This window comes from Littorina saxatilis, linkage group LG6 (genome assembly GCF_037325665.1).
Source record: "Littorina saxatilis isolate snail1 linkage group LG6, US_GU_Lsax_2.0, whole genome shotgun sequence".
Lineage (NCBI taxonomy): Eukaryota > Metazoa > Mollusca > Gastropoda > Littorinimorpha > Littorinidae > Littorina > Littorina saxatilis.
In genome coordinates this window covers 47,250,119-47,274,209 of record NC_090250.1, presented here as the reverse complement: position 1 = coordinate 47,274,209, position 24,091 = coordinate 47,250,119, and the positions used below count along the sequence as shown (strand labels likewise).

Genomic DNA, 24,091 nt, shown 5'->3' with positions numbered 1-24,091 from the left:
ATTGAATGAATAAAATATCCTGCTAGCTCTATAGCCAGTCCTGGTGATATGTGTGTGTTCACCAGAAAGCTGACCTAGCCCTGGCCCCCTTCCAAATGTCCGCCCAGAGGTCGACAGTGGTGGACTTCACCAAGCCCTTCATGACCAAGGGAACGACTGTGGTGATCCGCACACCGGAGCAGCACCCGGGGATCTTCCAGTTCCTCATGCCCCTGTCCAAGCTCGTCTGGTCAGCCATCTTCATGGCCTTCATTGCCATCAGTCTCACGCTCTTCGGCGTCAGTAGGGTCAACTCCGACAGGTCAGTCCATTGGTCAGTGAATAATGACAAGTGTATGATTTGTATCATTTCAACGTATGCTGCCTGAATGGCGGTGTAAAAACGGTCGTACACGTACAAATCCACTCGTGATAAAAACATGAGTGAACGTGGGAGTCTAAGCCCATGAACGAAGAAGAAGAAAAAGTATCATCATTTCAACGGTGTCAGTCTGCGAACTTAATCCGTCAGATGAGATAGTCCCACTCTACGCTACAAGCAGTCATGATGTTGATGTTTGGTATGTGCCCAAGTGAAGGTATCGTTTCATTCCCTGTAAAAGTCCTAGGTAGATCTGAGATGAAGAGCAGAACTGTTCTTACGGGAAGGACGGCGCCTTTCCGTAATCAGCAGTCAAAGTGTAGTCGTTTTTAACATTAAAAATATAGCAAAAGTAAAGAATCATATGTAACAAGCTCTGCAGGCGTTGTCCGAATTAATTCATGTGCAGACTCTTCCTTTTAACCAACAGGCACGCGAAGTACACGCACAACCTTCGAGAGAGTTTCTGGTACATTTGGGGCACGTTGCTTCGAGGTTCTCTGAACGGGTCTCCCAGAGCCATCTCCTCCCGCATTGTGTCAATCGCGTGGTGGTTCTTCTGCCTCATCGTCACCTCCATCTACACCGCTAACCTCGCCGCTTTCCTCACCATTACTATTGATGATACTGGTCAGTACAAACATTTTCTTGACAATCGTTCTCTCCCATCTGTCTGACCCCCCCCCCCCCCCTACCCTTTGTCTTCTGATAACAGCGACGGTTCGCTCACCTCCAACTACACTGCCAATATGGCCGCTTTTCTTGCCATCACTGTTGGAAATGCATGTCAGCACATAGCCTTTCTCGACCATCATTCTCTCCCATCTTATTGCCCCACCCCTCCTGCCCTTCGTCTTCTAATAGCAGCAAAAATCCTCTCACCACTTGAAAAATGGCTGCTCTCCTTGCCATTACTATTGCAGATGCCGGTCAAATTATACACTTCTTGACCATCATTCTCTCCCATCTTTCTGCCCCCTCCCCCACCCTTCGTGTTCTTATTGCAGCAACTATCCTCTCACTTCCATCTAGAGTGCCACTATCATCGCTTTTCTTGCCATCCCTATTGGAGATGCAAGTCAGTACATACACTTTCTTGATTCTTCACCCTCCCCCACCCTACCATTCGCCTTCAAATAGCAGCAACTATCCTCTCACTTCCATCTAGAGTGCCACTATCGTCGCTTTTCTTGCCATCCCTATTGGAGATGCAAGTCAGTTGTTAAGGCCTTCTTGACTTTCCTTCTCTCCCATGTTCCTTTCACCCTTTTACACCCTCTGCTTCCTTTTCTATAGCTATAGACACTACCTTATATAAAATCAATCTGTTTGTTGAATATGGTAGGTGGATGAACGGCCTTTCCGGTCATATGACTGGTTTGACAATAAACGGCCTCGTGACAAAGATAATTATGCTCTTAAACGCATCTGCCTACTTTTCCCCCGTAGTATTTAGTATTAACAGCAAAGATCCGCTTGCCTCCATAATTATGCACTGCCAACTTGGCTGCTTTCCACGCCATCACTATAGGGGACATGATAGCACTGACGCCCACGCACGCACGCACGCACGCACGCACGCACACACACAGCCCCTTAATTTATTTCTGCTACAGTTAAAACCCTTATCTGTACATTTATTTTCACATGAGCAATGTGCAATGATACCAACAGGAATCACCTCAGCGTCGGATCTGAGCCGTCAAGACTACTATGAATATGGCACTGTGGAGGGCTCACAGACGGAAACGTTCTTCAAGCACACAAATATGTCACACTACGCAGATATGTGGGCACATATGTCTACGCTCAACCCTGAGTCTATGGTGCGGCGCGTTGAAGACGGATTCGAGGTAAGGGGCTCCGCTCACATATGTAACTTCAGCAGGACCGACGACGCACTGCAGCTTATCCCAGCCCGCGACACGTTGCATGAAAGGAAAACAGGCCAAGTACTCGTCATAATCCCTATCGCGGCATAAACAATAGGCAGTGCGTCGTCTGTGCCGCTGAAACTGCGCAGGTATATTCTGCCCATAAGCCTGAAGCTAGTCAACCTTGTGATTGAGACAGCGAAAGTTTTGACCCAGTTTTAACTTAGCTGAGATTTTTTTTAAAGAATAAAAAAAGGTCTGTACATACACAACACCAGCGTGTGGGGCGATCGAGGTCACTGGGCTTTGTAATAGGGAGATTTAAAAGACAGCACGTTTCGTTTTGCAGCTCGTTTCGTTTGGTGAATGAGTCACCCCGCGAAAGGTAACGTGAAACGAGACGGCATAGGCCGCAGACAAGATTTAGATGCATTCACGTTTCGTTTCGGAATGAAGGAAGGGCGATAAATCTTCAAGTGAAATTATCACGTCTGTCCTCGATCAGAATGGAAAAAAAACCCCTAGGAGGTGGTCCAGAATCGGGCATACTTTGATTATTTTCAGTCCAAATAAATCACACAGACTTTGTTCATACAAAATCACATACGAAGCCAGAATAAAAATTCGATGCGATGACCTACTTCTGCTTCGCCATTTGCTTTCTCACCATGAAGTTGGATAAATGTACCAGGATCAGCACCCTTCAAAATATTTCAGTTCACAACAGTTGTCTACCTCCAATGAACACATTCTCAGCGCTGAAAGACTGTGAAAGGGTTGATGAATCTAGCAATGCATAAAATGGCCAACAAATAAAACTGTTAGTGTGCAAAAATACTCACAAAATTGACGAAATATTGTTCGTTTTTTGGGGGTGGAAAACGTGACTGCGTTTTGACGTTCCACGTTCCGTTTCAGTTGACCTTCACCTTTCCAGCGAGAGACCCCCGAAATGATGACGTTTACCACAACTTCAAAACGAAACGTCCCGACGTTTCGTTTTTTAAATCTCCCTAATGTTACGTGGTGCACGCACGGACGTGTCTCGCCCACTTACCGCTCGGTTTGATATGGGATGGCTTCTTTGTCCTTTGTAGGAGGATTGTGTGAGGCGGACGCTGGTGGAGATGTCACAGAAAGGATGACAACTTGCCCTTTTAAGGCATGTAGGAAAGACTGAGATAGGATTTATACTCTGTCTTTTTGACGTGGATGTCAAATGCTATTTTGTAATGTGGACTCCGGTGGAAATGTCTTAGATAGGATGGCTACTTTGTCCTTTGGGGTGGGTGAAGACATGTAATTTTGCTAAACGAACGAAGGTGGAAATGTCTTAGATAGGATGGCTACTTTGTCATTTTGAGGTGGATGTCAAAATGTTATTTTGTTAAGTGAACACAGGTTGACATGTCTTAACCCCTTCACTGCCACAGTATAACAGCATTATCCGAACGGTCTATGGGAAAGAAATGTGTTTAGAACCCCTACAAGTACTTGGACAGTGGTTACCTCCCATTTAGTTTTCAGAAATGTCCTGAAATGTTGTTGACACAAATCCCACGTATGAGATACGGTTATGGGCGTAGGACAAACCGAAAATGACCACGTATTACATACGGGGTGGGCAGTGAAGGGGTTAATGGTCTATATGCCCAGTATATCATAGATAACGTTTCGGAATGGGTGTCGGCTAGGGAAGAGGTAAATAGGAGGGGGAGGTGGAGGTAGAGGTGAAGGGGACGATTGCAGGAGGGGGATGAGAACGGTTTGGGAGGAGGAAGATGCATGGGTTGAGGAGGTAAATAAAAGGGGGGGGGGAGGGGGAGGTAGGAGCGTGGGGAGGGAGGGGGGGAGGGGTCGAGTGTAGAGAAGTGAAAGAGCTGCGCGGAGGAGTATGTAGGGGTTGAATTGAAGAAGTTATTTAAAGTGGAGGGGGGGGGGAAGAAGGTGGGGGAGGGGGGGGGGGTGGTTGAGAAAGGGTTGGGTGGATGATGATGTAGGGGTTGAAGGGGGTGGATGGAGAGAGAAGTTGTATCCCATGTGTAATTCAACCGAGTATTTGACAAACAAACGGGAAACACTCTCGCCAAACCATGTTATTGATCTCATGTAAGTGTTTGGTACTTTTTTTTAAAAACCCCGTGTGTTTCCCTATTCAGAGATGCCTACCTGCGGTTCCCTTTTGCGCTGCGTTTTTGTAGGTTGGCTCGTATAGACATATTTAGGCACATTAATAGAATTTGTTTAAGACTAAGATCTTGACTATTCACAAAGCAGCGCACATTCTGTCTGGGTTTTTCCATGATTGCTGTACAATGACATATATAGCTTACTTTTAAACAACGAAGTTTCGATCCCTTTCTTCTTCTTCTTCGTTCATGGGCTTAGACTCCCACGTTCACTCATGTTTTTAGCACGAGTGAAATTTTACGTGTATGACCGTTTTTACCCCGCCATGCAGGCAGCATACGCCGATTTCGGGGGAGGCATGCTGGGTATTTTCGTGTTTCTATAACCCACCGAACTCTGACATGGATTACAGGATCTTTTCCGTGCGCACTTGGTCTTGTGCTTGCGTGTACACACGAAGGGGGTTAAGTCACTAGCAGGTTTGCACATAAGTTGACCTGGGAGATCGGAAAAATCTCCACTCTCAACCCACCTGGCGGCAGCGACCGGGAGCTCGTTCGAACCCTTTCAATATTGGATACGAGTTCAGTCTCTCAAAGGATGAATAAGAGAAGAAGAAAGCTTAGTAATTAGAACGTTTAATGGTTGACAAACAAAACATTAGTTCACACCTACATCAACCCAATGGTCTTTATTTTGGATAGACAGATACATCAAACAAATGAAAGACAGTTACCTTAGTTTGCTTTGGATGCAATCTCTGCGAAAGAGATGGTCAGAGTCAAAACAAACAAGCCTCGAAGGATGATTGAAGCAAGGTGCGAGACTACCGTCAGGTGTTTTCAGTTACGGGAGTCTTACCATGCACTTAAGTTTCATCTGAGGTGAAACGTGCATTGAAGGAGCTCCTTGATGATGAGTCAAAGAGAGTTTTACTAAACACTAGTTAAAGAGTGCTTGTGGGTTAATCAGGACATTAATTGAGTCTTACCTGGAAGATGAAGGTTAATTGAAATTATTTCGAGTATGTCGATGGTTAGCGGTAAATAATTGGGATTTGCAGTTGAGCTTCGGTCTTTCTTTTTTTGGAATGTACAGTTTGATATATCTGGTGCTAGTTGGAGGTATGTTCGAATTCAATTTTCTACTTTTGCTTACTTTGGCGCTAGGGTAAGAAATCACTGAGTAAAGCAATGCTCTGTCAAGTGTTCAGCTCAGTGCTCTATGGAAAAAAGGTTGGACGTTCGTCCCCTGTTACTCATAGACAAAGAAACCCCTGCTTCGAAAACGTAACAGATCTTCACTGATGTTACTCCAAGCGATTGCAACTTTGCACTCTTGTTCATCGAGGCTTTGATTTCGTGGTTAAAGTGTAATTAAACACATGCTGTTATATTGTACTTGACATTTACAACGCAAAATAAACTCTCTAGGTTGCTGAAGTACAGTCTTCTGCCTGAGCATAAATCCGAAGTTATATTTTTTTCGACATCTTGCGAGGTGGAAAAAAACAATGCTTGTCGTAACACTCTCGCGCGATCACTGTGTGTGATAATATAACGGTATTGCTTCTCTCTCTCTCTCTCTCTCTCTCTCTTTCTCTTTCTCCTCTCTCTCTCTCTCTCTCTCTCTCTCTCTCTCTCTCTCTCTCTCTCTCTCTCTCTCTCTCTCTCTCTCTCTCTCTCTCTCTCTCTCTCTCTCTCTCTCTCTCTCTCTCTCTCTCTATCAGTACAGAAAGATGTCTTTATAATGAATTGTCAGAATGTATTCCAAATGAGTGTGGTCAATTGTGTATCTAAACATCCGTAGATGCCTTTCATTTGTTTCATGGATTCTAATACTATAGAATTTTTGAGTGGTAAATGTTGAAGGATGAAAGAAAATATATTGTGAGTGGACGGATGCATGTTATTCATTAAAAGCCCCTCAATGATGTGCTTGGCAAAAAACAACAAGTCGCGTAAGGCGAAAATACAATATTTAGTCAAGTAGCTGTCGAACTCACAGAATGAAACTGAACGCAATGCCATTTTTCAGCAAGACCGTATACTCGTAGCATCGTCAGTCCACCGCTCACGGCAAAGGCAGTGAAATTGACAAGAAGAGCGGGGTAGTAGTTGGGCTAAGAATGATAGCACGCTTTTCTGTACCTCTCTTTGTTTTAACTTTCTGAGCGTGTTTTTAATCCAAACATATCATATCTATATGTTTTTGGAATCAGGAACCGACAAGGAATAAGATGAAAGTGTTTTTAAATTGATTTGGACAATTTAATTTTGATAATAATTTTTATATATTTAATTTTCAGAGCTTGTTTTTAATCCGAATATAACATATTTATATGTTTTTGGAATGAGAAAATGATGGAGAATAAGATAAACGTAAATTTGGATCGTTTTATTCATTTTTATTTTTTTTTACAATTTTCAGATTTTTAATGACCAAAGTCATTAATTAATTTTTAAGCCACCAAGCTGAAATGCAATACCGAACCCCGGGCTTCGTCGAAGATTACTTGACCAAAATTTCAACCGATTTGGTTGAAAAATGAGGGCGTGACAGTGCCGCCTCAACTTTCACGAAAAGCCGGATATGACGTCATCAAAGACATTTATCAAAAAAATGAAAAAAACGTCTGGGGATTTCATACCCAGGAACTCTCATGTCAAATTTCACAAAGATCGGTCCAGTAGTTTAGTCTGAATGGCTCTACACACACACACACACACACAGACACACACACACACGCACATACACCACAACCCTCGTTTCGATTCCCCCTCGATGTTAAAATATTTAGTCAAAACTTGATTAAATATGAAAACAAAAACAAAAACTCTCCGGCCGGTGATTAGACAACAGTTATAATTGTCATCCAACGCGCTTTGACCTTAAGCGGGGACTGCTGAGCTCAAATTAAGCAGCTAATTACAACCTCCTGTAAGTCACCAGGCCCAGTACATGACGATTTTATTAACCTATGGTGCGGGGTATAACTTTTAGTTATTGCTGTGTGACATTATCAGCATCGTCAGTGTGATACTCACTGGGGCGAGTAAGCTGACATTTGTGGCAAACATAATCCCATGAGAATGTCTGATTGATATAGAGGAAATGTCACCCAACATTTATTAATGATCTTGCTTTTTACTGGACAATTAAGTAACTCAAGAGAGCAAAGAGGTGAAGGTAAAACAGTGTATACCAAATATCGTAGAACGGATTGTTCATTTCTGTGTAAAATATGCTGAAGTACCCGTGTGGGCTTGAGCGTGTGTTCACTATCTAGTATCATTTGAAAGGTCATGTATATCACGTGCAGCGTGTACGCAAAGCCAAAGAACCCTACGCCTTCATCTGGGACAGCCCTACGATCCGTCACAAGATCTCCAACGACTGTGACCTGATGGAGGTCGGATCTCCCTTCGATAGCAAGGGATACGGCTTTGCCATCCAGAAAAATTCCCCCTTCGCCGAGAAGCTTTCTTGGGGTCTCCTCAAGCTCAACGATGATGAAATTCTCTTCAGAACGGAGAGAAAGTGGGTGCAGCTATGTGTTACGTTTTGTGGTGTGGTGTAGAGTGGCTTGGTTAGTGTGGTGTGGTTTGGTGTGGTGTGGTGTAGTGTAGTGTAGTGTGTGTGCCATCTCTCGCTCCCTCTCTCTCTCTCTCTCTCTCTCTCGCTCTCTCTCTCTCTCTCTCTCTCTCTCTCTCTCTCGCTCTCTCTCGCTCTCTCTCTCTCTCTCTCTCTCTCTCTCTCTCTCTCTCTCTCTCTCTCTCTCTCTCTATTTCTTTCTGTACTGGGCGTTTTTCCACCATGCCAGTATACATTTTTAATATTTTGCTAAGGCCAAAAAAAAAAAAATAGGTGTGGTTAAGGTAACATAGCCAAAAAAAATAGGGTAGGAAGGTAGGCAATCATTTTTTTTTTTAACTTTTTTTTCTAATGTGTACAAATTAAACCTACTTGACAGGGAAATAAGTGTGCGACTCGAGCGCTGTCGATTTCATTGCGTTTTCTGCACTCGGTTTTTTTTATTTTTTATTTATTTTTTTAAATTTTTATTTACAAATGTAATATAAAGTTATAGGGTCGGCCCCTAAAAATAGGGTAGGTCGGGTTACCGTAACCACACCTTTTTTTTTTAGGCCTAAGTTGTCCAAAAACCGTGAATTGTTGTCAGGTAAAACGACCACATCCCCTCCCACCCCAGCCTCATCCTCATACAGCCTGCGTGAAAAAATAAATGCTTTTGTCATCATTTTCACGAGTTTTCATTCACAAGCACCTGGGAAATAAATCTCATGTTCCCCAGGCAATAAATCCCCGGTTCCCATAGTTGCAGGAACCAGGTTATACATGGATAATCAAAAGCAAACCCAATAGAAACGCTCGGGGATTCTTCGGCTCTTTTCTCTGGTGTTTCCCCAGACCTAAACAGACGACACGACACTGCTTTGCAAAGTTCCAAAAACGAACTGGCTAACTGGCAAAAGTAAACAAAAAACAAAACTACTTCATGAAAGGTCATACATTCATCAAAATCAAATGAAACCTAGCGATATGTTTTGTCTTCTCACAGAGTCATGGAGTGCGTGTATCTGTGTTTCGATACACAGACGTTCGGAGAAACACGAACGTCAAGTTCAAGTAAAACGACCCCTGACCCACACATTTTGACCCGTGCACAAGACGTTGTATCGATAAACGAAGCACAAATAAGAAACAATAATAAAAGCAAAGAAAATAGTAACAAGATATGCAAACATCTGACAAAGCCGAGCAAGCAGAATGACAGGTCTAATGAAAAACAAAGAGGTACTGAGTCGGCAACAAGCTCACGATTCTTTCCTTCGCTGCACGACGCAAATCTTCTGTGACCTTTGACCAAACGTAGCTTCCACATTCGATCACTCAGCTTAATATTTACAACAGAAAGCCGAGGGGGTGGAATACCGAGATGAACCTACAGAACTGTGCATCCTCAAACCTGACATAGTCATCCCAACATTTAATGAACTCAAAAACACAGAAAGTTGCTTTCACACGCCAGCTTTGATTGCCAGTGGTTATCAAACCGGGACTCGTGTGGTTATCAGCACGGAACCCGTGTTTCAAAGCATGGCTCCCTGGGTTGATTGTGCACTTATTTTCTCACTACCAAAATGATGACAAAAACGATGTTTGGTGGTTTGTTGACAGACCAGCTTTTTTGTCGGTCCTCGGGAGGCATATCGACTTTTGTTTCATATTTATAAATTGACCGCGGCCTTCGGCCTTGGTCAATAAATATGAAACAAAAGACGATATGCTCCCCCTCGGACCGACAAAAAAGCTGGTCTGTCAACAACCCATCAAACATCTTATAATGTTAATTTTTTTCCAGAATATATAATAGAAATATATAGTATCTCAAAGCGAATCCATTTTCTGTGCCATAGACAGTAATGTCCACTAAGAAAAAAAGCAAAGAAAGAATAAACAGCAGAAATAAAGTGCACTATATTTTTTCATGTATATGTAAAATGTATTTCATCTTGATCATCGAAAATATCGTTCAAAAGGAATGGAAAACTATCTCATGAATTTAATCAGCAGTACATAAAAAGAAACACGCCGAATATCTCTAGCATAATTCTCACTGTTCGAATGTTTTAGAACCTGGGGGTCGAACCTACGCCAGTAGCAACAAACTGGTTCCAAACCAGCGCCACTACCGATTCGATTGGCCACACCGCCACACAAACCCCCCCCCCACCCCCCCCCCCCCCCCCCCCCCCCCCGTGCCCCCCCCCCCCCCCCCCCCCCCGTGCCCCCCCCCCCCCCCCCGCCGGCCACTTTGATAATCACGAACGCTTCTATGTACAAACCCTGTGCAAACAGCGTGCACTTTTCAGCTTTGCTTTTTCTCGCTAGTGTTATTGAAGAATGAAATTAGGTTACTCTGCTTCTTGCATGCAAGCAATACATATTACCTTTTAGTAATTAAAACCTTCATCCTCTGTGGCACCAGTAAAATTGTCACTATCAGCAGTAACTTGGAATCTGGAACAGACATCGTTGAAGGAATGTATATATTTATAAAAGAAGCAGTTTCTTCTGGGACAGAATCATAACCTGATTTAGTGGAAACTGCCGAAAAACACTGATTGTATCTATATCGCTTATATCATATACAAAATGCTTTCCCCATCTTATTCATGATTATTTAATAGACATAAATATCCCAGGGCAGGGGGTGTCCTGCACCCAAAGGATGTAGAAAACATCCGTTTCCCCTTTCCCTCCGTTGATTTTCTTTCTGATCTCTTCCTTCGCATAGACACTCCACGCTCTGTTCACACACTTTATTTTACACGAAAAGCTGAAAGTCCCTGCTTGCATCTCAGTGTTATTTATGACTGTTGATCATAAACCAGTTTACGTGCAGCCTGCGCCCTTACACCAACGTTATTTTTTTTAAGTGTGTGTGTGTTAGTGTATGGGTGTTAGTGTGTGTTCACTAGATATACACATTAGTTTCAAATTACCGTTGCTTCTCAATGATGAGATTTACATATTAAGTAGATCTTATTTTCTACGCTGTATTTTAAGTGTCTGTGGGCCCCACCAGGACGCAAAGTATATACTTTGTTTTTATTAAGTCGTACACAAAATAGCAAACGCTGTGGGAAGCGAAACGAAACGACCTGGCGGTGCGTCACATTGCGTTACACTGTCTTCACTCCGCGTCTTCTGATGTTCGAACGTGTGTGCTCACGTAAAGGGCATACTCTTACGGTTATAATAACTGTGGTTGGGATAGCCTCTTGTATTATTTTTACAAAAAAGTTGCTTGTTTTATGTCACGATAAAGCGCTATAGTGGCTCTCACTGGGCAAGACTACATCGTAAACTTTGTCCTAATACAATGTTGTCTTCGTCTGTATATAACGACCTCATCTTACAACAACTTCACGTGAGCACCATAACGACTGAACGACTGCAAAGGCCGCTGTTCTTAACAAAAGCAGACAAAAAAACACACACAAAAACAACAACACCAACAAGAACCAATGTGGTTGTTTTATATATATAAAAACAACAACAACTGCATGGCCTGCTCATTATGTTCAGAAGATGGTTGGAAAAAAGTAAAACGAAGACGTTTATTTGTGTGTAAGCCACTTATGATTGCTGCACATCCCTGACACCGTTGACAAGTCGATAAATTGACTGCCAGTTTTGAAAAATCATTTCACACGAGTTTTCTAATTCACGCTAACTAACTCTCGCCTTACTAAGTAAGACATTTGGTATTTTAGTACTCGTGCGTTTCTAACCGGTGCTTTGCACAGAATCGGGCCCCTTTGTGCACGCAGAAATGTAAATAGGAAAAGTCTTGGATAAACACGGAGAGTGCTCTCATCCACCATTGACCTAATAAGTATTGATCTTTGGTGCCCTTGATGAGAATGCGAAAAGAGAGAGAGAGAGAGAGAGAGAGAGAGAGAGAGAGAGAGAGAGAGAGAGAGAGAGAGAGAGAGAGAGAGAGAGAGAGAGAGAGAGAGAGAGAGAGAGAGTGAAGTCTGAAGTCTGAATGTTTTAATGAGTAGGCCTTGGGCCCTTTTCATAGAGATGAGCACATCTCAAGCACCAGCATACAAATGCACATAGTAAACAAGTCGCATAAGGCGAAAATACAATATTTAGTCAAGTAGCTGTCGAACTCACAGAATGAAACTGAACGCAATGCCATTTTACTCGTAGCATCGTCAGGCCACCGCTCATGGCAAAGGCAGTGAAATTGACAAGAAGAGCGGGGTAGTAGTTGCGCTAAGAAGGATAGCACGCTTTTCTGTACCTCTCTTTGTTTTAACTTTCTGAGCGTGTTTTTAATCCAAACATATCATATCTATATGTTTTTGGAATCAGGAACCGACAAGGAATAAGATGAAAGTGTTTTTAAATTGATTTCGACAATTTAATTTTGATAATAATTTTTATATATTTAATTTTCAGAGCTTGTTTTTAATCCGAATATAACATATTTATATGTTTTTGGAATCAGCAAATGATGGAGAATAAGATAAACGTAAATTTGGATCGTTTTATAAATTTTTAATTTTTTTTACAATTTTCCGATTTTTAATGACCAAAGTCATTAATTAATTTTTAAGCCACCACGCTGAAATGCAATACCGAAGTCCGGGCTTCGTCGAAGATTACTTGACCAAAATTTGAACCAATTTGGTTGAAAAATGAGGGCGTGACAGTGCCGCCTCAACTTTCACGAAAAGCCGGATATGACGTCATCAAAGACATTTATCCAAAAAATGAAAAAAACGTTCGGGGATTTCATACCCAGGAACTCTCATGTCAAATTTCATAAAGATCGGTCCAGTAGTTTAGTCTGAATCGCTCTACACACACACACACACACACACACACGCACACACGCACATACACCACGACCCTCGTTTCGATTCCCCCTCGATGTTAAAATATTTAGTCAAAACTTGACTAAATATAACAAAAACAAGAACATCCTACTAGTATCGCCCTGTTTCGTTTACGGATTATGGATTACGAATGGAAAGCGCCTTCATGAATAATGCAGAAAAACATAGCAATAGCGGCTTACTAGTGTTTGAAAACAGCATGGTTAATTTAAACAATGATGGGATTCTAGTGTATTTTCGTGGAATATAATATTCTCTTAACTCAGCATATTTAGGGCATACTAAAACAAAGTGGACTTCATCTTCAACACTGCCACAACAAAATGGACAAGATAAATCAGCGGAGGTTGCATTTAGATTAAAGCGAAATCGATGCACTTTCAGAGAGAGAGAGAGAGAGAGAGAGAGAGAGAGAGAGAGAGAGAGAGAGAGAGAGAGAGAGAGAGAGAGAGAGAGAGAGAGAGAGAGAGAGAGAGAGAGAGAGAGAGAGAGAGAGAGAGAGAGAGAGAGAGAAAGAGAGAGAGATAGCGAGAGAGCGAGACAGAGACAGAGACATAGGGACAGAGAGAGACAGAGAGAGACAGAGAGAGACAGAGAGAGAGATGCGGGCGGGCGGGCAGGCAGGCAGGCAGGCAGGCAGGCAAGCAGACAGACAAACAGACAGACAGCTGAAGCTTTACTGTTTTAAAGTAATTGGCTTTTGGCACATCAAACTTTGGCTTTGTGTGCGTTTTTGCTTCTGCCTGACTACGTATATACTGTGCTTTCCAGTCACTCTTTTGGGAGGAAACCGAACCTTTATTGAGGCATTTAAAAGCTTGCTCAGTCGACGACGCAATTCAGAAGTATCAGGGATTCCACATCAATATCTTATTTATTTATTTATTTATTAAGGAGATTTCTATAGCGCATAACTAAAAGCACTATGCGCTTGACAATATCACTAGGTATAAGCACACGCAGACGTGCACACTCTGATTAAATAGAACTTAGCCTAGCAAGACATACTAAGAACACTAAACATTTGAGTTCATACAAAAATAGAGAATTGAATTAAATACTGGACAAACGATTAAAATAAGCTTAAGGCCTACACCAACTGCAATGGGCTATTTCAAATACAAAAGCTTAGTTAACTATAACAGGCAGTGCATAAAATTAAAACTCCATAATCCTAAGAGGGTCGAACAAATAAGAAACATAAGACTATTTTACAATAAGTACTTCGTAAAAAATAACAAAAAATTGGAATACAAAGCTGTAATTGTTAACAACAAATTTAAAAAGATTTTCATGCCATATTGCACAACACATTTTGACACACACCCAACCTCACACAAGCGCACATACACACTTACACACACACACACACACACAGACACACACACGCACACACACATACACACACACACGCGCACACACACACACACACACACACACACACACACACACACACACACACACACACACACACACACAGTAAATTTGGTTCCACAGAGCAAAAAACCCGACTAGCCAGCATATTTTAAAACTTCGAGCCTTTTCTTTGGAGTGGATTTTACTTTGCTTTTATTTGACCATTAGGAACACCTTTTTTTCAGGCATTCAGTAATCTTTCTTAACTCTGTTGAGCCAAACACAATTTTGTGAGCGAGATTAAAACTCGATTCTGTTGGCAGCAGGACGAAAGGCACACCCTTGTTTAGTTAAAGCCGGGGTGATGCAGGGAAGTGAGAGAAGGCAATTTTTTCAGGTATTTCTGCAGTTACTCATCAACATGGCAATTAAATGTAGCCAGCTGGAACATGTTAGGAAAAATCAGATTAGATAGGCGTGTGTGTGTGCATGACGCTTTACTATCTTCAGAAGAAAGGGAAGAGCTGAGTTTAATTTATTCCAGGGTTGCGTATGCAGCAAACGCAGCTTCACTATCAAAATTAACGTAAACATTAAAAGGGGCGATGTTTCTTGTTCTGGAATATTCTGATTCATTCTCACGTATCTGTAGAGGCATGCATGAGTTGTGCAACATAATCGTTCAGTAGACATCGCGTCAGCATTCAAATATCCAGCTGTGCGGAGGGAGTAACAACATAATCGTTCAGTAGACATCGCGTCAGCATTCAAATATGCAGCTGTGCGGAGGGAGTAACAACATAATCGTTCAGTAGACATCGCGTCAGCATTCAAATATGCAGCTGTGCGGAGGGAGTAACAACATAATCGTTCAGTAGACATCGCGTCAGCATTCAAATATGCAGCTGTGCGGAGGGAGTAACAACATAATCGTTCAGTAGACGGAGGGAGTAACAACATAATCGTTCAGTAGACATCGCGTCAGCATTCAAATATGCAGCTGTGCGGAGGGAGTAACAACATAATCGTTCAGTAGACATCGCGTCAGCATTCAAATATGCAGCTGTGCGGAGGGAGTAACAACATAATCGTTCAGTAGACGGAGGGAGTAACAACATAATCGTTCAGTAGACGGAGGGAGTAACAACATAATCATTCAGTAGACGGAGGGAGTAACAACATAATCGTTCAGTAGACGGAGGGAGTAACAACATAATCGTTCAGTAGACGGAGGGAGTAACAACAAGCCGTTGTATCTTGATCGCCGTGAAACCAACAGTGAAATGAAACCGTCCAATCATCCTTGTGTCTGCGCCCTATCAACAATCGTCATTCCATTTTGAAAACGCTTTATGTTATCATGCCTGGCGAATGCAAGCGTTTGTTTTAGACTTACCTAGAAAACGTTCTTTTTACTTTGAAGATCATTACAAAAGAAATGTATATGTAAAGTGTATGTTCAGCGCCATTGCTTAATCAATAGTTTCAATTTACCAACCGAAATTCAATTGAGGAAGGGGTGGGGGCAAACATGTATATTATTGCATCTTTAATTCAATTCAACCTTTTAGTTTTTCCCAATGGACAAAACTCGTTCATTTCATAAGTGTTCGCCGAGCAAAGCAGGCCAACAGTTTAAAGGCACAGTAAGCCTCCCGTAAACCATCACAGAGCTCCCCGAGCGTCTACATACAGTACAAGCATACTTCCATTTGAACGCTCACCGAACGGGAACATCCTGGCTGCTTTCTGTCGAGCGTGATAAATTTTCAAAGAATTTATTTTCGTGGACTTGGTCTTCAACAACAGCGGCGCCTCGTTTTGGTGCTGGACGCCTGTTATGAATATTCCCGGACAGTAAGCCTCCCGTAAACCATCACAGATACTGTCAGGCTTTTATACACAGTACAAACACCCTTCCATTTGAACGCTCACCAAACGGGAACATCCTAGGTGCCCTACGTAAAGAGCGAGCAATTTTTAAAGAATTAATTTTGCAGATTGTCTCAAACACTTGTTGGACCCATACTGAGCTAAATTGAGGTCAAAAATGAGTTACTTCCCTTCGGGTCTCATTCTATCGATGTAAACTGGCGATAGCCGTGGATCGATGATTATCAGAATGTTTTTGGACCGTGGTGCGTTTTTGCGCTAGACCTAACTTTTAAAATCTAAATAATAAATTGACAGCTTGTTACACAAACATTCTTTAATCATAAAAGAATTCTTTTTTCATCAAGACAAGATCAGTACAATTCGAAGTTGTGAAAGTTAAAAAAAAGAGAAGCCCGGAAGCAGGGTCACGCAAGGGTCGTAGCAGACGACGGTTTATCAGTGCATATCGCCGTTCCTCTCAACAGTCAAAAGCCATCGCTAGAGTTCTTGTTTGTTTCGTGCATAACAACGTGCTATTGTAGATAAGCTGACATCGAGTCGCATTCAAATGACTAACTGACGACTACATTGTGTAAAAGGGAAACTGGATCACACGGGTTCACGACGGCTCAGGGGTAAGATAAACCACGCAAAAATAAATTCTTTGAAAATGTTTCGCTCTTTACGGAGGGCACCTGGGATGTTCTCAATCGGTGAGTGTTTAAATGAAGGGGTGTTTGTACTGTGTGTAAAAGCCTGACCGTATCTGTGATGGTTTACGGGAGGCTTACTGTGCCTTTAAGAGAAGCATAAATTGCGTTTAATGTTGTGGGTTGAGAGGGAAAGGCGTGAGTGAAGGAAGATGGGATGAGACCAAGTTAACTTGCACAGTTGATGTGTCATGAATGGACTGCTGGTATTTGCTCGTGGGGGCGTTACGGTTAACGGAGTTTGCAGGTGAGGCGGAGAATTAGGTAAAGTTCATTATCATGAAATAGTGTTGTCCGTGCCACAAGCAGCCTTGACGCCTATGCATCATGTAACAACCTCAAGAGCAAACAACAGCCTCCCGTCAAAACGCATTGGGTGCAACCCGACGCCCGTAAAGAACACTCTTTTTAACTACCAGCTTTCATTAATGTCAAGTCAAGTCGAGTCAATATTTATTTCAAATGACAGCCTTATCTCTGGATGAAAGTTGACGCTAGATAACAATGACTACTCTGTGTAATGTTTGTTTTGTCGACCCGCTAACTGTCTAGAACTGATATGAAGAACAGAGTGGAAGCGGGGGAATTTTGAACAAAACACACACTCACACACACCCACACCCACACACACGCACACACCCACACACACACACACGCACACACACACACCACACACAAGAACAACAACCATACAAAAAACAAAAACGACATCACCACCACCATCAACAACACAAATCAAGCAAAATAACACAATTCCTTTCCCTTCAAGCCCCACCCCCCCCCCCCCCCCCCGCCACAATAACAAAACAAGTCGCGTAAGGCGAAATTTCTATATTTAGTCAAGCTGTGGAACTCACAGAATGAAACTGAACGCACTGCATTTTTTTCACAATGACCGTAGTCTGCCGCTTGTGCAAAACGGAGTGAAACTGACGAGCCTGTTCAGCGCGGTAGTGGTTTCGCTGTGCTGCATAGCACGCTTTTCTGTACCTCAATCAATCAATCAATATGAGGCTTATATCGCGCGTATTCCGTTGGTACAGTTCTAAGCGCAGGGATTTTAATTTTTTTAATTTTTTTTATGCAATTTATATTGCGCACATATTCAAGGCGCAGGGATTTATTTATGCCGTGTGAGATGGAATTTTTTTTACACAATACATCACTCATTCACATCGGCCAGCAGATCGCAGCCATTTCGGCGCATATCCTGCTTCTCACGGCCTATTATTCCAAGTCACACGGGTATTTTGGTGGACATTTTTATCTATGCCTATACAATTTTGCCAGGAAAGACCCTTTTGTCAATCGTGGGATCTTTAACGTGCACACCCCAATGTAGTGTACACGAAGGGACGTCGGTTTTTCGTCTCATCTTAGAGAGACTAGCACTTGAACCCACCACCTAGGTTAGGAAAGGGGTGAGAAAATTGCTAACGTCCTGACCCAGGGTCGAACTCGCAACCTCTCGCTTCCGAGCGCAAGTGCGTTACCACTCGGCCACCCAGTCCGTACCTCTCTTCGTTTTAACTTTCTGAGCGTGTTTTTAAACCAAACATATCATATCTATATGTTTTTGGAATCAGGAACCGACAAGGAATAAGATGAAATTGTTTTTAAATCGATTTCGGAAATTTAATTTTGATCATAATTTTTATATTTTTAATTTTCAGAGCCTGTTTTTAATCCAAATATAACATATTTATATGTTTTTGGAATCAGGAAATGATGTAGAATAAAATGAACGTAAATTGGGATCGTTTTATATGAAACAAAAACAAATTATTACAATTTTCAGATTTTTAATGACCAAAGTCATAAATTAATTTTTAAGCCACCAACCTGAAATACAATACCGAAGTCCGGCCTCCTTCGAAGATTGCTTTACAAAAATTTCAATCAATTTGATTGAAAACTGGGGGTGTGACAGTGCCGCCTCAACTTTTACAAAAAGCCGGATATGACGTCATCAACAGTATTTATCGAAAAAATGTCCGGGGATATCATTCCCAGGAACTCTCATGTCAAATTTCATAAAGATCGGTCCAGTAGTTTGGTCTGAATCGCTCTACACACACACACGCACAGACAGACAGATAGACACACACACATACACCACGACCCTCGTCTCGATTCCCCCCCTCTATGTTAAAACATTTAGTCAAAACTTGACTAAATGTAAAAAAGATAAAGAAAAATAAGAATAATCTGATCCTGTGATCGCATATGGCCTATCCATTTGTGAGCTTACACTCGGACCGAGCAAACAAACAAGTGGCAGTCTTACATGCAAGTTCCATTACACCATTGTTTCTTTTCAACGGATGACGGAAACAAAGATATCCGAATCTGAGCATATCTACATAGAATCCAGCACATAGGGGCAATTGAGACATTGAGAAGCCATTGGTTTAGTTTCAAATTGCAGAAATTTAACACCAAAAGAGTCATGGTACATTATTTTCAATGTAAAGGATAAGAGATATGTCACTGGGGACAGTATTTATGGATTCTTGGTTTAGAGTTCAACTTTTGCACGAACGACAGATCGAATCCGTTGGCCCTGTGTCAGCAGTCTGACTGCGGTTCTGGCATGCACAGGACTTGCTGTTGCGGGGGTCTGATTTATGACTTGTCGATACAGCTGTCAGGTGGTTTCCCTTCCAGAATCCCGAGAACGAAACAAACAAACAAACAAACATAAAATTAACTGTGAAATCGAACACGCACGCACGTGCACTCTTTGGGCTGGTGAATCAGGGATTAATAGTGCGAAACATTGCGCGATTCGTGGGCTATAAGGTCATTAGTGTTTTAGCGATGCTCAGTGGTTGTTTGGTTTTCAGTTGCAGAAATGCAACACCAAGAGAGACATGGAACATCATTTTCAAGGAAAGAGATGAATGATATGCCATTGTTCGCCTCAATTATATTTCAGCTTTTGCATGCAAGAACGACAGATCAAATCCGTTTGCCCTGTGTGAGCAGTCGGGTCATGACCAAAGCATGCATAGCACTTAAATAATGTTGCTAGGATGATTTATAAGCATTTCGGCGATCCGGGCGTGTTTGGGGTTCCCTTTCATAGAACAAAACACAAAATCATACATTTAGATGTGTAATACAACCAGTAAAATGTTTTCTAACGCCATATTGGCATACCGTCATATTATCACCCCCCTCAGTTCTCTCTCTCTCTCTCTCTCTCTCTCTCTCTCTCTCTCTCTCTCTCTCTCTACCCCCTCATCTCTCTGTCGCTCTCTCTTTCTCTCTCTCTCTCGCTCTCTCTCTCTCCTCTCTCCCTCTCTCTCTCACCCCCCTCTCTCTCTCTCTCTCTCTCTACCCCCCTCTCTCTCTCTACCCTCTCTCTCTCTCTCTCTCTCTCTCTCTCTCTCTCTCTCTCTCTCTCTCTCTCTCTGAAGCTGCTGACCATAGTGCGTATAGCCTTCGTGTCTTGGACAGTACATTAGTCACGAATTCTTTCAGCTCTCAAAGCACTAAAACAATTGCCACGAAAATAATAGGAGCGAAGAAAACCTGAAAAGGCGACAACAGATTCTCATCAAACAAAACCGTCCGGTTTAGTCCCTACACTGTAAAATATATACTTTCTACCCCCTCTGCAGCCACCAGGTACCTCACTAAGCTTATCCGCGATATTTCCCTGTAAGTACCTTGCTGCCCTGAGATGTGACCTCATCGCCATTTACTGCCCCGGGAGGGGTCCCAGAGATCAATCGTATCTGGCGTTACTCAAACATAATTCAATCTCCACAAGAAACGGCTTTGCTCCGACCATGGGTTCTTTTATCCCCAATGTTATGACGCAGGGGGGATGATGATAATGGCATGGCCGAACTATTTTGTTCATCAGGTTCTTTACTCCCTCGGCTTTTGCCCGTAATATGTTTTCATATTCGACAGGACAGTTAAATGAGGTTATTTCGAAAGCACAGCCCTTCCCGTCTAATTCTCACCATATCAGACCAGGCCGGGGATTTACATGGGATAAGACAATTACTCCGCTTTGACTTATACCAAAAATCAACAGCCTTGCAGGTTCTCTCTCTCTGCAGACTGAGAATTATTTTAATAAATTATTTTTCAACGGGCGTTTTATGATAACATATTCACTCTGCAAAGGAAGCAGAGAGGAGGTTAGTTTTCAGTATGTGACCAAGTGGGAGAATGGCGCGTTATCTAATGTGATATCCTGGCTTCATCTCAGATGGTGAGCCCAACCATGTTCGAAAGAAGGACTGTACCTTTAAATGTAATGGCGTTAACTCATTGTCTCCCAGGTACGGATATATCCGTACCCACTCATAAGACTCTATCTGACTAGGTACAGATATGTCCGCTCAGACTGTTAGCTTCAGTCGCTTCCTGTAACGTCCATCTAACGCCTACATTCCAGCGTGTCGAAACACAGTTACTACACAGTTACTACAATTCTGAGTGACCTGCTGCAGCACAGCTGGTCTTGGCAAAAAAACAACTTGGTCAACATAGGTGGGGTAGAAAGTGTTAATATAAACTGTTTTGCTCACCATCCCCGCCTCCCCCTTCCTTCATACTCCAAACTTACTGCCACTACACGGCCACAAGACTCAAAGCTTGCCTAATAATCATCAACAACAATAACAATAACAAAGACAACAACAAACAACACACACACACACACACACACACACACACACACACACACACACACACACACACACACACACACACACACACACACACACACACACACACACACACACACACACAATCAAGAGCGGCAACACATACAATAAAAACAAAACTAAAATCGCCCCGACATAGCGAATTCAAGGCGATCCTACATGACAGGTATAAAAACACAAAATAAAAACTTTCAAATGGCGAAAAACTTTTGCTGATATTACATACATGCAGCGCATCTGTCTTCAGTCGGCTTTATCTGTCGGCAGTAGAGTGGCTTCTTGGGCAGAATTCATGGAAGCTATCAAGTGCAGATAAACACATTGCAGACAAACAGCTAGCAGGGGTGCGTGCTCTGCATATCTTGACGTGTGCTGGCGAAGAGATAGTTTGAAAGGTGTATATGAAATAGGTAACAGTTTTCAATTTCCACAATATTATACTGGATGTTTTTGCCGCATTTTAATCTACCAAAAATAGGGAAACCTTGCGTTGCACTCTTTTCACAGCAACAAAACTCATGACTGCGGTTCAAACACTCACAAGTCAAACGCAAGTCGACAACAAATTAGAGTAAAAACAATAAAATGCAAACATACAAGTTCAACCAGAAGCAACCAGGCAGACAGTCAGACAGATAGACAGAAAGAATGCAACCATTCACGTTCTGTTTTGCACTTTTCATTAACAAAAATATAAGTAAGCAGGGGAAAGTTATGTTCATCGTGGCTCGGCATTTAATTAGTGATTGATTTGCCTTTTGTGATGTCCGAAAATCTATCCCATCTGCGACAAGGAAAAGGGAAAACTCAGCTTTTTGCTGCAGTGGATATATCCCACGCCTTGCCCAACCCTTCCCTTGAAGTCTTCAACAGAGGTAGGCGCTTTCGCAATGTCGGTTTGTCTTATGACAGGGAAACGTGATTTTGCGATACACGTGTCCATGTCAGAAACCAACCGCGGTGTTTGTTTTGGAGCTGCGAAGGCCTTATGTTTGTGAATGCGTGATATATTGTGTCAAATATTCCATCTCACACGGCATTAATAGGTAACATGCGCCTTGAGTCGCCTTGTGTGGTGAGATACGTGCGCGATATAAATCCTCGTAAGTAAAATAAAAATAAATAAATAAATGTTTGCACTAAGCACTTCTGTCACGTTTTAAAGTCAAAAGAATGACCTAAAATGGTCAATTACTGCTAACTGACTAACCACACCACGATCCACTCTCGCAGTCACACAAATAAGTTAGAAACAACAAAAGTATAAGTTCTAGACGTCTGTTTATAATTATACACTAACTCTCCACCTCCCCCTTCTCGTGAAGCCAAAAGTGTTTTTACGACCAAGTCGTAAAGCAATAATAACTGACAAAAGCCAGTTAGAGTTTATCAAATAATAAGAACACGCGGAACCGTGTAAAGTTAGAAAACACTTAGCTGCTCTGTAAAAAGTCTGCCTGTACAGGCGTTAACACTCCACGTTGTCACAACTCAAAGTTCGTCATAAAGGGTTAGCAGACCTGGTTACTGTACGAAATTTGCGTACAATCTTACGAAATTGAAGACCGCTGTACGATTATACGCCAGACATTAAAATCATACGCAAAAACAAAAACAAAAAAAACAAAAAAAAAAGTCTGAAGAGGACTGTGTGAGCCTAGAAAGCAATGTGTAAAGAGGACTGTATGAGACCAGAAAATACTGACCAGTGCAGTGACAGAAATGAAGGGCTGACTCAATACTGCTGACAGCAGCTGATGCAAATTTTCCTCAGAGGTCAAAAATAAAAATTGTTTTTCTATCATTCGTTTTGTGTCACATTTTCAAATATCTAATTGTGTATGGGGTTTTTTTTCTCAACAAAAATGTTTTAATTTACTTTCAGCACAAATTCTTTCTTACATGTATTTACAGTCTTTAAATAATGGGGTTTGAGGGGGGAATAAAGCACAGTGTGTACCGCGAGAATGAATTGTACACCTTAAAATTCTGATTGTACACATTTTCAGCCTCATTTGTACACCAGGAAATTTTAGTGGTAATCAGGTCTGGGTTAGAAAGATGACAAGGTGGGGGGGGGGGGGGGGGCGTTTACGCATGGGTGCATTCAACTCTCGGTGTAGCCAGGGAACGCGTTCGAATCCGCCAAATCTTAGTCACGGAAACAAACCAGACCTCCGTCTGCAAAAGCATGGAGAAAAAGAAAGACAGAAGGACTGGGAAGAAGGACCATGTGATCTCCCTGACCAATCAGCAATCGCCTGTCCCAGAACAAGTGATCTCCCTGACCAATCACTGGTCACCTACCAAACACACCTATAGCATGCTTCGAACACGTTCTAAACGGTGAGCGAAATCACCCGATACCCGCACGGTTTCCACGTGAATTTCGTGAAGGTTTAGCAGAACCTTTCCGCATTGCGGCTGCCAGCAACAGGCGCATTACGTTGCAATTTGAGAAAGGCGCCCAACAAAGAGTTTCTTTCTCAAACGTGTCACTGAAATCGAGACAACTTCGCAGATTGCTTTGATGCGATTCCTCCATTGCAAAATTGCTATGATATGACAAAAAAAGCAGTTTAAATCATATCGGACATCGGCGAATGATATCTTGATCGTTAACCGACCTTGCTGCATTTCTATTTTTCAGTACATT

At 42.3% G+C, this 24,091-nt stretch overlaps 1 protein-coding gene across 2 annotated transcripts in view; it reads left to right on the top strand.

Annotated features, from left to right (window-relative positions):
• LOC138969363 (glutamate receptor ionotropic, kainate 2-like) overlaps nucleotides 1-24,091 on the top strand; it is a 71,741-nt gene that overhangs the window by 40,247 nt on the left and 7,403 nt on the right. For both annotated transcript variants that reach the window (XM_070342138.1, XM_070342137.1), the window contains 4 exons: nucleotides 66-301; nucleotides 792-991; nucleotides 2,036-2,214; nucleotides 7,688-7,905. In XM_070342138.1, the coding sequence (XP_070198239.1) occupies nucleotides 66-301; nucleotides 792-991; nucleotides 2,036-2,214; nucleotides 7,688-7,905 (833 nt within the window). The remainder of the gene's footprint in view (nucleotides 1-65; nucleotides 302-791; nucleotides 992-2,035; nucleotides 2,215-7,687; nucleotides 7,906-24,091) is intronic.